General features: G+C 36.6%; 1 protein-coding gene across 5 annotated transcripts in view; it reads right to left on the bottom strand.

Annotated features, from left to right (window-relative positions):
* The window catches only part of pxb (putative Hedgehog signaling attenuator pxb), a 406,415-nt gene that overhangs the window by 81,520 nt on the left and 307,092 nt on the right, over nt 1-17,803 (bottom strand). For all 5 annotated transcript variants that reach the window (XM_085654848.1, XM_085654847.1, XM_035861241.2 and 2 more), the window contains one exon: nt 15,745-15,922. In XM_085654848.1, coding sequence (XP_085510974.1) covers nt 15,745-15,906 — 162 coding nt within the window. In that variant the 5' untranslated portion in view covers nt 15,907-15,922. The remainder of the gene's footprint in view (nt 1-15,744; nt 15,923-17,803) is intronic.

Below are 17,803 nucleotides of genomic sequence, written 5' to 3'. Positions count from 1 at the left end.
CTCCCCTTCGAGGAACCATGAAAACTTTTGCCGTGTATACGAACGTGAAACGTTCCATGAAATGCGCCTTGGAAAATAATCGTTAAAGAAAGAGAGAGAGGGAGATAGAGAGAGAGATAGAGAGAGAGAGAGAGAGAGAGAGAGAGAGAGAGAGAGAGAAAAGAAGAGGGAAAGACTTTTCGTAATATTGTCAGGAAACAGGAAAAACAAGTTGAAAAGGTTTCAATGGCATAGTAGAAATATCATATTCCGTTATGTCACGCATTCTTTGAATTACATCCAAATGAACTTTAAAAAAAAAAAAAAAAGAAAAGAAGAAAAAAAAATTCTATCTGATTTATCTAAAGAGTACAATAAATCACATGGACGAGTATTCGTAAATCATTTTCACCTTTTTTTGGGAAAGATTCCTCGATAATATATCAACATTCATTATAAAAATTATCCCATTATTTTCAAATATCTCTGACGGGCGGTTAAAAAAGTATAAGTTAAATTTTTGTTAAAAGAGAATAACTACTGTTGATATATTCTACATTACTGTTCTTTGGTTATTGTATGTATAATATATTTTGCAAATTCAAATACATATACGTTATCAACTTTTACATAGGAAATCAAATGCACGATTGTACATTGCATATTATAAAATTTAATACGCATTATGAGTGCTTTCTTTGAGAAACTAACAATTCTGACTGGTATTATTTTCCACGTCCATTTATTTTCATTAAAATAATATATAAACACAATCGACGTATATATATATATATATATTTTTTTTTTTAAATTATGAAATAGATAATTGCAAAAAATAATCTGTATATGTAAAAAAAATTGATTCCATTATTTTCTTAGCGATTTTTACGTGTTCTTTCATAAATATTCGCCGTTTAAAATTAACCAAGCTCATTTAAAGTTGTCTTTTACGCTCGAAGAGAAATGACCGAATATTATTTTGTAAAGTCGGCGCCACCGATCTTAACAACAGTCGTTCATCATCAGAAACCGTTAGTTATCACGAACGCGGATCGTACGCTTCGACGCGCGGCACGTCACGCGCGAGTAATTTTGCACATAACCGCTGCTATCTCTATACTATAGTATAATACTTTTACTTGGTTCCTACTCCTCCCGATTTCCTACCAGGCAACCTACCGTGTGTATATTTCCACACGACATACAGTTAGATTGTACTAATCGTAGAGTAACATAAATCTATTCGTGACCGAGTTAACGTTCGTTATACGTGATGACATTCGCACTAGAACGATCGATCGAGTGTAACGAGAACGAGCAATATCTTGTTCGATAAACTGATACTAGCTTTCTAATATGATCGCTTGAAGGGAAAAGAAAGAGGGGACGAAATGTAACTGGGCTTGTAACATTTATACAAACGTCATGTATAATAAGCTATTGATATATCAGTGAGAGAATTTAAAACTTGTTTCGTACGAATTAATATCCGTCAGATCGATCGAAAAAAAAATAAATAAATGATGAAAAAAAAAAAGGAAATAAGAAGAAGAAGAAGAAGAAGAAGAAGAAGAAGAAGAAGAAGAAGAAGAAGAAGAAGAAGAAGAAGAAGAAGAAGAAGAAGAAGAAGATGATGATGAAAGAAAAGAAATAAGCATAATTCGAAACGTGTAAGAAAAGATAAAAAGCAATCTCATCGGTCTCGCACGTTTACGATGAATTATCAATTATAAAGAGAGATTCAATTGGTAGAGAAGAAACGAAATAAAATAATGTTACAAAACAAGTATATCTGTTTTGGATTTATTAAACTAATCCCGAACGATGTTCGACACTATCTCTCATTCTTATCGGGTCTGATGTAGCAGCATCTCGTTCTCTTACACCGCCCTATCGGTGTAACTCTTGAAAGAACGAGTGCCGTCGAGTGGGTGCACAGTTACGACTATGAAACCCCTGGGTTAGCCGATGATTTATGCGGAACGATAACCCGTCCGCTGTACGAGGAGCCTTCCTACGGGACGAAACTATATCGCGTCGAACTCACGCGCATAGCGTGAGTCCGAGCGTGTATGATTTACACCTTTTATAGGTACGAGACGAGAGAGAGAGAGAGAGAGAAAATATATGAAAGAGAGAAAAAAAGAGGAGGAGAAAGGTAAAAAGAGGTAGAGGAGAATAAGGAGGAAGAGGAGGGTCGAGAGATGCGTCGGAGATAACGTTGAACATCGTCCTCGAGCAAGTAAGCAAGCAAGCAAACGAGCGAGTTAGCTAGCACGTGAGAATGCGAACGGCACGCGTGCAGCTTTTAATAAACGTTCTCGATCCTTATTTAGATTCGAGACTAACTCGGAAGATTAGAGTGGCTAATTGAATCGCGCCGTGGACTCACCTATTCTCCTTCGACTTACCTTTTAACATTAATCCTTTTTCAAAGCTCGAAGTCATTATCGTATATTAACGTACTTGATTAAAAAAAAAAAAAAAAAAAAGAAAAAAAAAAAAAAGAAAGAAGAAAAAGAAAATTTTTGTATAAAAATATTTATTTTCTTCTATTTGAATTATTATATCAAACAATCGTTATGTCAAACTATCATAACGTTAATATTAATTTTTTTCGATTTTAAATTCGTTATTTGTGATAACGTATGATTTGATTTAAAAAAAAAAAAAAAAAAAAAAAACCTTTATAATCTTTATATCAAACAATCTTTATGTCAAACGATCATAAAAAGAGCAATCTTTTATATCTCATCTTGTTTAACACCTTGTCATATAAAATGATGTCTCCGTTACCTCATTATAAATGTATGACACGAGGTAAGGTCATATGGGTGTTAAGTGGATAAAAAATGTATCTTGGTAATGTAACACGTCGATATAATAATATATAAAGATGCACATTTGTCCGTTCGAGATTAAACTTTTAAAATATTGTAATAGACGGATGTCCACTCGACAATATATATTTGATAAAATTGAAAATTTACGATAATATGATAATATAGAAGAGATTTTGCTTAAGCTTATGAAAATGAATTACCTAGATGTATGTCTTTCGTGTATATATACATATATATATATATATATATATATATATATATATATATATATCTTCTACAGATTCTACGACAAAACTATCAAATGTGCGAAAATCGTATATCAAGTTGATGAAATATTTGCTTCCTGATGATAGGTGATCGATGTTACGCCGCATGGGAATGAAAAAAATATATGATACGAATAACGAAGAGCGTACTATTATTATTTTCCTGGATATCGCGTGTCTCGCCACGTTTCAACGTTATTATTACAAACGACGCATATCGGATAGAATGCATAGTTTATATATCACACCGAATCCAATATGCTGAGTAATAAAAAGAATATTTAAAAAAGGATCGAAATTGAATAATAAAAAGAAAAAGATATCGTTGAATGATAAATACGTAATATAATAAAAATGATCAATGAGTAAATTTTATTACATAAATATTAACTCGATCTTTTAGATATTTATTAAGATTGTTTATATTTCGTTTAGTAAATATCATTCGAAATATTTTTAATTAGTACATTTTGTTATTGTACATTAGTACATTAAGTACATTAGTAACACTTTGATTTTTTTGTATCAAACGTAGGCATTGATGAGATTTCAAAAGCATTTATATACCGTGATTAAATGAATTAATAATGTAACAGAGTAAAACGCATGAGAGAAAGTTAGTTCTATGGCATAGTCTGTTTCTGATTTGTATTATTGACCGATAACGAGAGAGTCGATAACGAGGACTCAATACCGTCTTTAATCCGAACATATAACGGACACGTATAATCGCGATACGCTGAAATCATCGAAACTGGCATAAGCTGCTCTCCATTGGATGACCGGATGGTGGTCGCTGTCGATTAGATCAAAAATCCAATGGGATTTCTCTGTCTCTCTCTCTCTCTCTCTCATTAACGAGAAGGAGAATCGATGCGTTTCACGATGTGTTCAAATACTTCTTTGTACGTATATTCTATAAAAACGCATCCTCTTATATAATGGAGAATCTATGTGATCTCAAGAATATAATCCCTTAGATAAATTATGCTAATTCGGTATACTCGATATCTCGATGAGTATAATATTACGAATATATATATATATATATATATATATATATATATATTTGATTAGTGATTAAATGCGATATGAAATTATACGAAATTTCTGTTAGCGTGTTATTAATTTGCGAGAGAGAAAGAGAGAAAATATGATCGAGAAAGAAGATCGAACGTGAGTCGACGACACGCGATCCTTTCTCGGATGGGATATATATTTTCGAAAAGAGAGAAGTGTGAACCGGTTTAACATGTTGTAATTCAGCAATGTATCGACGGGAATACGTGGGCGAATCTTGTTCTACCACCGAGAAGGAGGCGTTAGTCTGGAAAATTTATTTTCGTCATTAACGTTCGTAGCATTCGTTGATTTTCATTGACCGAAAAGGGGAATGGTCGATTATCTCTTATTCGCTTTCCTCGAACGTTCACGGAGATCGGAAATAGAAAATCGATATTGATTAAAATCGTTTAAATTATTATCGCTTTAGAAAAGCAAGGAATCGATACTACACCCGGCCCTGCTTTTCGAAGATAATGGTTATTAACGAGGTCGGCATGTATTACGCGTACGATACACTTTAACGTATGCAATGTCATTATGGAAATTACTGGTAAATACCACGATCGATCTTTATAATATTCCATTTAATACTTTGACAAAGAAGAACTTAGACATACTTCGTGTTTCCCTATGCTTTATTTAAATCCATTGATGATCAATTAATGTTATTTCTCGATTGATAATAATTTTTGTTAAAAATTTAAAATCAATCTTAAACGTGTAAAGTATACACGTAGAAAAATATGATATATTGTTTACGTTACGATTACGTTATTGTTACGTTAAAGAAAAATTTTTCTTTAGGTACGAAGAGAGGTGGTATGGGTTAACGTGAATTGCAAATACGAAGAATCAAATAAAATAATAAAACATAATAGCAAACGCGTCAAATTTTGTTGCCGCATCGAAATTGGCTCTTTGATGCGGAAAACACGGACGTCAAAGAATCTTCGTTGCCGATATGATATTCTATGCGACGTATGTAGTTTCTCTCTCTTTCTCTCTCTCTCTCTCTCTCTCTATCTATCTATCTATCTATCTATCTCTTTCTCTTTGCCTCTCTTTCAATTTTTCTTTATACGATATAACGCAACAAAAATGCACTTCTTTCCCTGAGAAAGGAGAAACAAATCGCAGCAAAATCCGCACACATAGAAGCTACGAAAGAAAGCGCCGATGCGGTTTATCTCTACGATTTTCTTTTATCGTACGGAAAACGTACGTAGCCGTCTGTGTTGAGGAAACGTAAGAGGAATGTTTAGAGGATCGAAGGATGTTGGACCATAGTAAGATAACATCAAAGAATCCTACCGACCTTAGATTTACGTGGTTCGGATAAAAATAATCTTGTAAATCGTGATCTAAACGTGAAATGTGTGTTCATGTCTTTTGATATATTATGAGAAAGAGAGAGAGAGAGAGAGAGAGAGAGAGAGAGAGAGAACACGCATGCACGCACACATACACATACACACAACCATACGTTTTCCTTTTCACGGAAGCATTATTCTTATTTTATCCAGACATTATTTTCTTCGTACAATTAGACTTAAAAATTTCGCTCATTCGATCATTATCGTATTTAAATATGCTTCGAAGAAAAAATATCGATTAAAAAAAGATAAAAAAAAGGGGGAGGGGGATGGATTTGATCGATCTTAACAAAAAAAAAACTAATATTGTTAAATGTTATAAAATTTGTTTAAATAAAAAAAGACAATGTTATTTTATCTTTCAACCAATATTATGCGATCACTTTATGCGAACTCGTTTTACGACGATCGACGACATACCAACATATGTAGTACGTGACCGGTTTATTAGCGGTGTCGATCCATCGAACGACATATTAGGAAACGGGTATCGACGCTGCATGTTTTCTTAGAAAGTGTTTATATCGTGACGATTAACAACGGTACAATCAAATGATGTTTTCGTTCCTATAATAAAAAAAAAAAAAAAAAAAAGAAAAAAAAAAGAAAAGCTTATATAACTGTATGAAAAGATCAGAAAAACGTTGAAGGACGAAAGAAAGATCGTTCGATTAAAAATAATTGTTAGGATATCGATAAAAAAAATCACGTAATTAATTAAATGATCACAATAAAAAGAAGAGAAAAAAAAAGAAAAGAAAAGAAAATAAATAATATAAAAGATAAAGACGAGTGAACAAAAAAAAAATCGTTGAAAAAGAAATGGAAGAATACAATGCGCGTTTTTTTTAATTACAAATCGAGCAAACTTAGACGGGAGGGTGGGCGGGGCGGGGGCGGGGAGGGTGAAAGATATGAAAGAAAGGGACGAGGGGATGGAAAAACAATTAAAAACAAAGTAAAATAAAGAAAAGAAAAGAAATGAAAAGGGAAAGAAAATAGAAGCGTTGATGCGTCGGGGAATAATATTCGCGAAGAAAAGCATCGTTTTCAAACGTAATTAACTAAACCGTCCTCGGGTTTACCGGCACACCTCTTCTAAGTCTGTCCTTTAGTTTGGCGAGAAAGAACGTCGCTTTTGCGCAAGGTAGCGGTTGTATCTTTCTTCTGTTTCCTTCATTTTTCAGTCGTACGCTTCGGGCAGCGCAAACTACGACAAAACTACGCGCGGACTATACACAACACAACGACGACACAACCAACAACGACGACGACGGCGACGACGACGACGACGACGACGACGACGACGGACGACGATGAGTTTTTCCTTCCTTCCTTCTCTCTTTCTCTCTTTTTTTCTTCTTCCACCATTACCTTCTCTCTCTCTCTCTCTCTTTTTCTTTCGTATACTTTCGAATTCATTCTCTCTTTACTCTTTTCCACTGCACTCGGTGTGAGCGTCGGCAGAAACAAAGCGGATTCCCCGGCATAATAGAGTCTCTCTCTCTCTCTCTCTCTTTACATATATATATATATATTCCTCTTTTTCTTTTTTTCTCACACCGTTACAAAAACGTATCACTGCTTGGTCTCTTCCTCGCCTTTTCTTTTCACCACTCTCACTGTATCACTCTATCTATCTTTCTCTCTTTCTCTTTTCATTTAGATTCTCTCTTTTTCCCTCATAGTCCTCTCTTTTCTACGAATTCTTCCCCATACTACTCTCTCTCTCTCATATTCTCTCTCTCTCTCTCTCTCTCTCTCTTTTACGATCGGTTACCGTCTTTTCCACCCCCAAAATGAAAGACGAAGAAGACTGTGTGCCGGAAAACCCCGAAAAGTAAGCGTAAAGGCGTCCAACGAGGGGAACAAATAGAGGGATAATCTTACAGTGATTATACGGAGATTTGTACGCAATAATGGTAGATTCCTTTCTATTTCTTCCCCTCCTTTTTCTCTTCTTCTCTCATTCTCTCTTTCTCTCCCCCCCTTCTCTTTCTGTTTTTTCTTTATATCACTTTTAACGAGTGAATCATCACGTAAAGAAAATAATCAAAAGTTAGCACTTTTTTGAGTTTTTCTTTTTTTTTCCCGAACATGAACGGGCAAACGAACGAATAGAAATATTATTTTGATAAAAAAATATTTTAAATTGATCTCTTTTATTTTTCATAGAATTAGTACACGAAACGCTCGATGTAACTTGAAACGAGTCACTGAGACAAAGAGACAAAAAAAGAGAGGGGAGAGGGGGAATGATTGCGCATCTCAGGGAGAACACGAAAAGAGAAAGAAAGATACATCTCGTGAAGTGGATGATGGTTGAGAATGTGTACTAGGTGTACGTAGTAGGTGTATCGGAGAACGGTACTGTAATTCAAATCTAAACTTGTCCAATTGCCAACACTTGTCGCATTATATCCGTCGACTTAATCTAAACTTTTGCCGTTTCGAGTTAAACGGAAACGAGAGCCAGATCGAGTCGTCTTGCTACGGATTCGTTTCGATTTGAGTTGCCTTAATCATTGTTCCTACCTTCTAATTGTAAGTAGGCAGGTACAGGTTAGGGGATATAACACATATTCACCCGGAAAATATTTACCTATTATGTTTGATTTTATGAGATAAAGAAACAAAAAGGTAAAATACGAAGATCGAATTAATTATCCTTTAATGACAATTTATCGTCCACGTGTGGTGCTTTCGTTTAACATCTTAAAAATTACGAATCCATACAAATTAAATTTGTAAAAATATATGTATATATATATATATACTTATATCTCTATATATAATATATTTATTTAGCTACACTAAAAAGCAGAAATATAAGATATGGAATGTCGTGGAATAAAGTGGAGATGGTTTTTAATAAACAATGTATAAGCCTGCAGGTGCCGTCTAATAAACTCGAGAAGAAGACATACAGAAACTCTATATCCGCTCAGTGCTTTTTAATTACTCCTCCCTTTCTTGCCACCCTCTCCGACATCCTAGAACATTCTCTTTATCTTGGGCTCTCTTCTCTTTGAGAGCGGTGTGCTTTCCTTGCTCGTAACCTCCGCTCGTAAATTGTTTTCTCTCTAAAACCACGAGGGACGGTTGCCCCCGCGTTACCAGAAGAAGCGAGGACCATTTTTTTTTTTTCTTTTTTCGTCAGTACAGCACGCATTATTTTATACGCATGCGTCTTGAAGAACATGTAATATATAAATCTTCTCTGCATACCTCTCTCTGTTCCTCTAAATATTTGTTATTTTCGAGAAGAGAAGATTCATCATGATAAACCTCGTTCAATGTATATTATTGCAGAAGTACTTTGATGTCGAAAAAGAGAAGAAAGTCTGTTTTAGGTTTCAATCTTTCTCTCTCTCTCTCTCTCTCTCTCTCTCTCTCTCTCTCTCTCTCTCTATCTATCTCTCTCTTTTCCCTTCTGATGGATCTCTCTTCTTTTACAGAAATCTCAGAGAACGTTTAACCGGATATTTCTATGTAAAAGCACAAAGAATTTATTATCAGTATCATCGATCAAATAAGTTAATCGTAACGATATCCTCAACTAATATGTGTAGGTTGTAAGCAGATAGGTAACTACGTGTGCATAGATGTAACGATCAAATTACTCGTGCCAAACAACCTAATTGTCGAAGATCTTTAGAAAATCTGTACGTCGTTAAGGGGGATTCGCGTTAACGCGACACGATTATCGACACGAAAGTAACGCGCCGTTTTATCGCTCGCCAACCGTAAAGGCGAGTATTCCTTTTGTAATAAAATCTCGGCAGTCTCGAGTTTCACGAGGTGCGAGTTGTTAAATGAACGCGCGCAAAAAAAAGTGGGGAAAAAAAAAAAAAGAAAAAAAGAAGAAAAAAAGGAGAGAGAGAGAGAGAGAGAGAAATACAGAGAGACAGATAGAGAGATAGAAAAAGATAGACTGCGTGAAGCGACCGCCACTATTTTCGCTATGAGTCGTTAAATCGAGAGCAAAAAGGCACTTTTATCGCTCTAATTCTTCGTATTTCTCTCTCTTCACTTCTCCACGCCACTTTTCTCTTCTCTTCTCTTCTCTTCTCTTCCCTATTTATATTGGCCACTACTCCGTTGTCATCTTTTTCTTACTTGAAAAGAACAACTCAAGATGTTTACTCCATTTTGGTAGTTACCGCGGTACCGGTTAAAGAGAGATAGATACATAGATAAATAGATAGATAGATAGAGATAGAGAGAGAGAGAGAGAAAGAGAAAGAGAGAGAGATAGGGAGAGAGAGAGAAAGAAAGAAAGAAAGAAAGAAAGAGAGAGAGAGAGAATTCAATTAAGGACGCCCGATGCATTTAACGCCCCGTAAAGCCAGATGAGAGGACACAAAAACCACGAGGGATTTCCTTCGAAGCACACAGGGATTTGCATGCGCTCCGTTAAATATATCTCTTAGAGATATCTTCGTGTATATACTCTTAGATTTTCTATGTATATGTGTAAACGTTATAGAAACCATACCGCGTGTTTGTGAATCTATATAAATGTATACGCGTTTTAGTTAGAAGGTGCTGCTCCTCTGCTGTTGCTGCTACTGCTGCTGCTGCTGCTGCTGCTGCTACTGCTGCTGCTGTTGGTAACAGAGGAGTATGAGCGCGCGTCTTATCCATTAGAATATTAGGTAATTATTAAGATTTCGCTCGTTCAAGCGTACTCATAATATTCCAATGGGTCGAGGTGTATTAAAATCTCTCATAATGGCGACGCGAAGTGTAATTATACACGGTAGCGGCTCCTCATATAGCGGGTGCATGAATTCGAGATCGATTAGCTTTAATGCGGGATTACGTGAATTTAAGTGGAATTAACGCGGATTTTGGTTAAGCTCACTTCCCGGATTCGAAGCGTTATTCTCGTACCAAACACGTTGCTGATTCATGAATAGGTGTTAAATTTCAATATTGCTTTACCATTCATTGTTTGTTCTTTTGCCGTTTAAAGATATTAACAAAAACAAGACATTTTTTCCCGTTCAAATTCTCATAGTTCGAAATAAATGAAACAAATGAAATTTATATTCGATGATAATTAATAATACCGAACAATAGTTAATCGCAGAAAATATGTTTACTGATCTATGATTAATCCTAATTGTTATGTACACATCTCAAAATAATTTCAAGTTGTACATTACATCTCCAGGCACTTTGAAAAGCCGTCATTTCTACAGTATGAATAATTTTGACTCCAAAAGAATACTGTATATTCTTTGAAATCTCGGAAGGTAAAATAATTGGTAGATTTGAAAGCACATTTCCAATTCTATCATTACAAAAAAAAAAAAAATCATGAATCATGCAATGCGCAAATTATTTTAATCGAGCTGTTTTACACCCCCATCCGCATAACTAGTTAAACGACTTACATTCAGGAATAAAATATATAATATAGTTAAGCCGAAAAAAGAAGAAAAAGACAAAGAAAAAAAAAAAAGAATAAATAAACAAAGGAGCTGAATGTAACCCGTTGAAAAAATAAAAGGATAATACTTACTACGTCAGGGGGTACGGAGAACATTTCGAAACAATTATATTTTGAAATTTTACACGACTCTTAAAAAAATAATCCTTTACAAAGAGATCTCAGACGGACCAAGTACGATTTTCACGCGGGACGAGGCCCAGAGACTTTTTTAATTATTATGAATAAGAGAACGGTTCGTTTCTTTTTTCCTTTCGTTGTCGTCATACTACGAGGCAGAAAGATAAAGAGAAAGAGATAGAAAGGAGAAAAATAAAAGAGAGGGACGAGAAAGAAAGAGAGAAAGAGAAACGAGACAAGGCGTGGATCCGCGCAAAAGAAAGGAAGAGGTGGAGCACGTCGCGAAAAGTGGAGTGTCGGTCGAAGAACGGAATGGAACGCGACGTTGTCGTTGTCGTTGTCGTTGTCGTTGTCGTTGTCGTTGTCGTTGTCGTCGTCGTCGTCGTCGTCGTCGTCGTCGTCGTCGTCGTCGTCGTCGTCGTCGTCGTCGTCGTCGTCGTCGTCGTCGTCGTCGTCGTCGTCGTCGTCGTCCTCGTAGTTGGGAGGGTCTCCAATTACGCGTAATGATGTAAAATCGTCGAGCGATAATGACTCCGTTGGTATATACATGCACGTCGAGCCGCGTGAGAGAGACACGTGTTCTCTATTAATAGGCACCTACAGTTTTTGTATCTCTACTTGTTCGTCATGTTTGGTTCAAAGAGGGAGAATACTGAGGTGGGATAAGAAGAGGAACAGATAGAGGATGTTGGAGAAGTACGAGAGAGAAAGAGAAAGAGAGAGAGAGAGAGAGAGAGAGAGTGAGGGAGAGAGAGAGAGAAAGAGAGAGAGAAACGATACCGACGGAAGGATGGCGCCCGTCAAAGTAAATACACTTTTTTAACATCTCCACATCACCCCTACACCGAAAATTTTTACATCAAAATCCTGTAGCTACTACTACTACTGCTGCTGCTGGTGCTGCTGCTGGTGCTGCTGCTGCTGTTGCTCCTGCTGCTGCTGCTGTTGCTCCTGCTGCTGCTACTCCTCCGTCTCTCTTCTCATTTTTTTCCATTTCTCTCTGTGTTTAATCCCTTTGGTCGGGGAAAGTTTCTTTGTTTACATTTTAGTATGTTAAGTAAAACAATTATCTATAATATTAATCATATAATTAAATTTTATCAACTGCGAGAAATGTATTAATGAAAGGAGAAAGGAATTTATTTATTCGTATCATATATATTTAATTATGTTAGATTCTCCACCGCTTACTATTAGTGGAAGGCAAAAGATAAAAAGAATAGTTGAACTAAATTGGAATAAATGTATAGATAGATAGATAGTAATTATCCATCGATAGATTAGCAATAGGGATTTATTCGTATAGGAAATGTATCGTTTCATCGTTTCACGAGGGAAGAACGTAGAAAGAATTTTAAAGGACTGTTAAGACTCTGAAACTTATTCGTAAGTTATCGTACGTGAGAGAAATTGTTCCTAGATGTTCCACGCGAAAAGATCACGCGTCCTACTCTCTAATCGGAATTCTTTTCCAATTCTAGCTTCATGTTGTTAACTGTCTCTGTCTCTCTCTCGCTCTCTCTTCTCTCTCTCTTCTCTCCTCTTTCTTTTTCATTCCTTCCTTGTTTAACTTACGAGTCCTGGTTTCTTTCTTTCTTTCTTTCTTTCTTTTTTTTTCTTTTTTTTTTTTCAAACAGATCACACTATGAGTTCGGAACTTTTAGAATCTTGCAAAAAATTCGATTATACAAATGCATCCGTTGAATCGTTTTTCCTTTTTAATCCTGAATCTTAAAGGCAATCCCCAACAATTCTGACTTGTTTAAGAAATCTTTTTCTTTCTTTTTCGTCTTTTCTTTTTTTTTTTTTATGTTACTTAAGTAAGTGTCGTTTAAAAAAAAAAAAAAAAAAAGAAAAAAACGGCATTGGTTCATTCGAAATTTCCAATCGAAGTGAATCCTTAAATTCGAAGAAGCAAAAAAACGCAACCAACATATACATACGTTTCCAAAGTATACATGAATGTTTTAAGACGAGATACGATTCGTTAAGATCGAAAAGGATTAAGATTGAAGAAGAGAAAAAAAAAGAATTAAAAGAAGATAGAAATAAAAGAGATAAATAGAGATAAAGACGATCGTACAGGTCGAAATATACGAGCCCTTTTTCCCGTTAATGAAGATTTCTACATTGGAGAAGGTAAACGATGCTTTGGCGATTAACGTAGGTGAACGACGCTGGTCCCATTTTCTCTCTCTCTCTCTCTCTCTCTTTCTTTCTTTCTTTCTCTATTCCTTTTTTCTTCTTTTTCTTTTCTTCTTTTCTCTCTCTCTCTCTCTCTCTCTCTCTCTCTCTATTTCTTTCTCTCATTTTATTGAATTCAAGAGATGCTGGTTCTTCGTCGAAACTGGGTGAAGAGAAGAAGCTCTAGAATCCATCGAGTTCTTTCGATGCGAATCGAGAAACGGTAGATTGCTCGAGCTTCCCCTCTCAACACTCCTACACTCTTCACCCCATTCCCGAATCCCTCCATCTCCATTTTCTTTTCTATTCCCTTCTATCGTTTCTTCTCCGCCACCTGTTTCGAGTATCGATCGAAATTTCGATCGATCGGCCTAACCGTTCCATTTCCATCGAACTGACCGATAAAACGAACGATATTCTCATTGGCAGCTATTTACTTCTTTCGACCAATTATAGATAAATACAAACAAACAAATAAACAAACCCACACACAACCACACACACACATATATATATACACATGTGAAATATACGTAAGAATGCACAAACATATTAACGGATAAGAACGTTTTCGTCGACTTTATATTTTAGACTTTACCTACGAAAAGAAAAGATTCTTTCTTTTCTCTTGACTCCCTTCTTCTAGGGATGATTATTCGAAGTAAATATTAAAAAAAAAAAAAAAAAAAAAAAGAAGAAGAACGAAGAAGACGAAGGAATACACTTTGGAAGAAAAAAAATCAAAGATCGAAATCAACGACGATAAACCTACTTCAATTATTTTTTTCGAATTTTACGAAATCTTTAAGAGATATTTTTTCTTTCGATGAATAAGAGAATAAGAAAGCTTTGTGAATATTAGATAGCTAGTGATATCTCGTAGGACAGTCAAGAAAAGGAAGAGATGAATTCTAAGACGAGTTATGATAATTTCTGGATAAAGGATTGAACGAAGAGAAAGACATAGATAGATAAAGAGAGAGAGAGAGAGAGAGAGAGAGAGAGAGAGAGAGAGAGAGAGAGAGAGAGAGAGAGAGAGAGAGAAAGGATTCAAACGTATCGTAGTCACGAGCGGAATTCCAAAACTAAAACTTCGTATTATAATAGTCCATTCGATGGCACGGAAGCGATCCATCGAATTCTTGCCGCATTACAATTGCCACGGTTTCCAGTCGAACACGCTGAGATGATACGATTTATTAGGTAACTCGAAGTCCTTTTCCGTTTGTTCCCGGCTAGACTAGATAGACGCTAACTTACACACACACACACTCAGTGAACGCACGCGCAAAAACACACTCAACTCTAGCATCTCTATCGCTCTTTCTTCGAATTTCAGTATTCCCAGGTGGCTTGCATCGTTGATCTTCGGATTCTCGTATGTACCTGCTCATGAATACCCGAATACCACGGGCAAATACTCCGTCCGTTGATACGGGAAAGAGAGAAGGTGGGATAGGGACAGAGAGAAAGAGAAAGAGAGAAAACGGGAGAAGATATAACTCGTCTGCCTGGAGCATCGACCGAGAGAAATCGATATAAGCCGGTAGAAGAGCGTCCGACGAGTCTACGCGGACGGCATAGCGCGCGAACTATGTTACATCGAAACCTTTTCCTCCCTATCTACTTCCCCCACCATGTTTCAGAACTACATCGAGTATTAACAAATCGCACACGCCGACGGGCTAAGGCGATTTGCCGATCTGGAGAAAAGTTTCGACGTTAAGAGACGTCGTACGATTCGGGGGAGGGGTGAGAAAGAGAAGTGAATTAATCTTGAGTTTTATATATATATATATATATATATATATATAACTCAAATGATATATATACATATATATATCATATATATCATTCATATATATATATATATATATATATATATATATAACTCAAATGATATATATACATATATATATCATATATATCATTCATATATATATATATATATATATATATATATATATCATTCAAAAAGATTTATATATATATATCATTCAAAAAGATTTCTCAAAATATAAAATTTGTAAAACTCCTTCTTTTCTTTTTTTTTCCTTTTTAAAATAATTGGACTCTTACCCACTTCTTTCCTTCTTAATCTTATTGCTAATAAAAATCTCAATGAATATGTATAATATTAACACCCTTTAAAAAGTTACTGTCGTTTAAAAGGTTTAATATGAAAATATTAGAATTCTATTGAATAAAACGATCCTAATCGATAAAATCAGATAATTTCTTTCTCTCTAAATTCGTTCGTCTATAACTTCGAATTGATTGCTTAGATATTTCATCGGTTCGTTTAAAAATATTTCTCTTTTCTTCCTTTTATAGGATTTTCACGAGCATTACAAAATTTAAATATAAATCGTGAAAAGAAAGTCTTGATAAGCGTGGTTAATGAGAAAGAACGGCGACAATAATAACGAAAACCCCCATCGATAAAGAGTACTTACCGGAATGGCAACACAGTCTTCAAGCTCGGCTAGGGGCGCCTCCGAACAGAAGGTACCCTCGGTGAGGAAAGGTGGTCGAGGGGGTGGTGGCAATCGGAACTCAGGGGGTGGCCCGGGACACTCCGGGCACTCTGTGCTCTCCAGCGTCTCCAACTCCTCCATCCTCCACCTCAGCGTGCTGAAAAGCGGATGGAAAATCGCGGTTTGATTAATCTTATTTCGTAAGATTGGAGAGGTAGTACAAGGGGGAGGGGGATTGTTAATCGATCGACGAGACGACGATGACGAGAACGAAAACTAAAGAGAGAGAGAGAGAGAGAGAGAGAGAGAGAGAGAGAGAGAGAGAGAGAGAGAGAGAGAGAGAGAGAGAGAGACAGAGAGAGAGAGAGAGAGAAGGTTGGGAGGGAGATAAGAGAGAGAGAGAGAGAAGGTTGGGAGGGAGATAAGAGAGAACAAGAAAGGAAATAAGTAATAAAAAAGGAAAAAAGAAAAAAGAGAAAAAGAAGAAACAAAAAGAGAGGAGTAAAAGTTTTGCCTTCTTTCCGCAAATTTCGTTGCTTCGTTCGTCCTCGTAATGTCGAGCAAATAAATCTTTTTACTCGCCACTGGCAAGAAGATCACGCTGCGACTCAGTAAAAGAGAGAGAAAGAAAGAGAGAAAGAGAAAGAACAAGATGGAAGAGAACGATGGTCCTTGCGGACTTTTAGATAACTACTCGGTGAAACTTGGCCGAACGATGGATTTTTATGAGGGATCGTTTTAACTTCTTGATACCACGGCGAAGTGGAAGTAGAACGCCGGCAAAATTTTTCCGATAGCCCAATAACGTCACCCTCATCGATGGAAAAACACGTTTCGCGAGAACTCTTGATTCCATCGACGCGGAGTCAGCTTGATACCAAGTACTCGTACACACAGAGGAGACAGATACGTGCAATTCACACACATATACACATACACACACACACAGAGACAGATAGACAGATATATATGTACGTATCACGTATGACAAGAGTTGCAAAGCTATTAATTAAGAGATAGAAAAACAAAATAGTTTCTGATTGAACATAACAATGATCGATAAAATAGAGTCGTTAATCCCGGAGACCTTTATTTTTCGTTATCAAAAAAAATCAAAGTTGTGATCATTTTTAAGTCCTTCATGCATACGTTTTGAGAGAGAGAGAGAGAGAGAGAGAGAGAGAGAGAGAGAGAGAGAGAGAGAGAATCTGGTAACCCTAGAGAGAAAATAAAAAAATAGAAAAAAAAGAAAAATAAATACAAAAAAAAAAAAAAAAAAAAAGAAGCCGAGTAGACAGAGTTGACCGTAGAAGTTCGTAGTGGTCGAGGGGGTGAATTGATAACGGTACGATTTTCGTGCGGTGGCGCCTCCAGAGTGGATTTCGCCGGCTAATTAAGAGATACGCGTCTGGTAGCGGCTCCTAATGGTCGGGAATATAGTCCTACCGGTATAACTCGTATAACGGGTGGCAATGTTGGCTCCATGGGTGTTTCTGGCATGGGATGGGTGTTGGTGGGGATTCGCTCGACATCGCGCAAGTAAATGCACAGTTTTTCTGGGCTACCAACATGGATGTAGCGGCGTGCATGGGACGATCTCGTTAGCATAGGAAGCACCTTGCCCTCGGGCCAGGTCAAGTCGTTCCAGTCGGTGCCGACTGGAGAGGGCTAAAGCCGACGTTGTCGGTATGCTAATATCCAGGACTTAATTACAGTCTCATAATGAATCAGTCACGCTGCACCTCTTACCCCACAACCGCCTACTTCTATTCTCCCTCTCTTTCTAATCCTTTATTTACTATACTTCTCTCTCTCTCTCTCTCTCTCTCTCTCTCTCTCTCTCTCTCTCTCTCTTTCTCCCTTTCTCTCTTGCATCGTTCGTCGAACCGTGCAAATGGGGAAACCGTATACCGTTGATTAATTGTTTTCCACCCCTCTCGCGAGACCACCCTCATATGCGTAGACTATCAAACGTCCGAACCAATCGGCCTGGGGTCAATTTTCGGTTCGATGCTCGTTTGAACTTTTTGACGAAGGA

This window comes from Vespa mandarinia, chromosome 2 (genome assembly GCF_050613455.1).
Source record: "Vespa mandarinia isolate Hongniang chromosome 2, ASM5061345v1, whole genome shotgun sequence".
NCBI lineage: Eukaryota > Metazoa > Arthropoda > Insecta > Hymenoptera > Vespidae > Vespa > Vespa mandarinia.
Note: the sequence above shows the minus strand (reverse complement) of the source record. Positions and strands in the feature narration are given on the sequence as shown.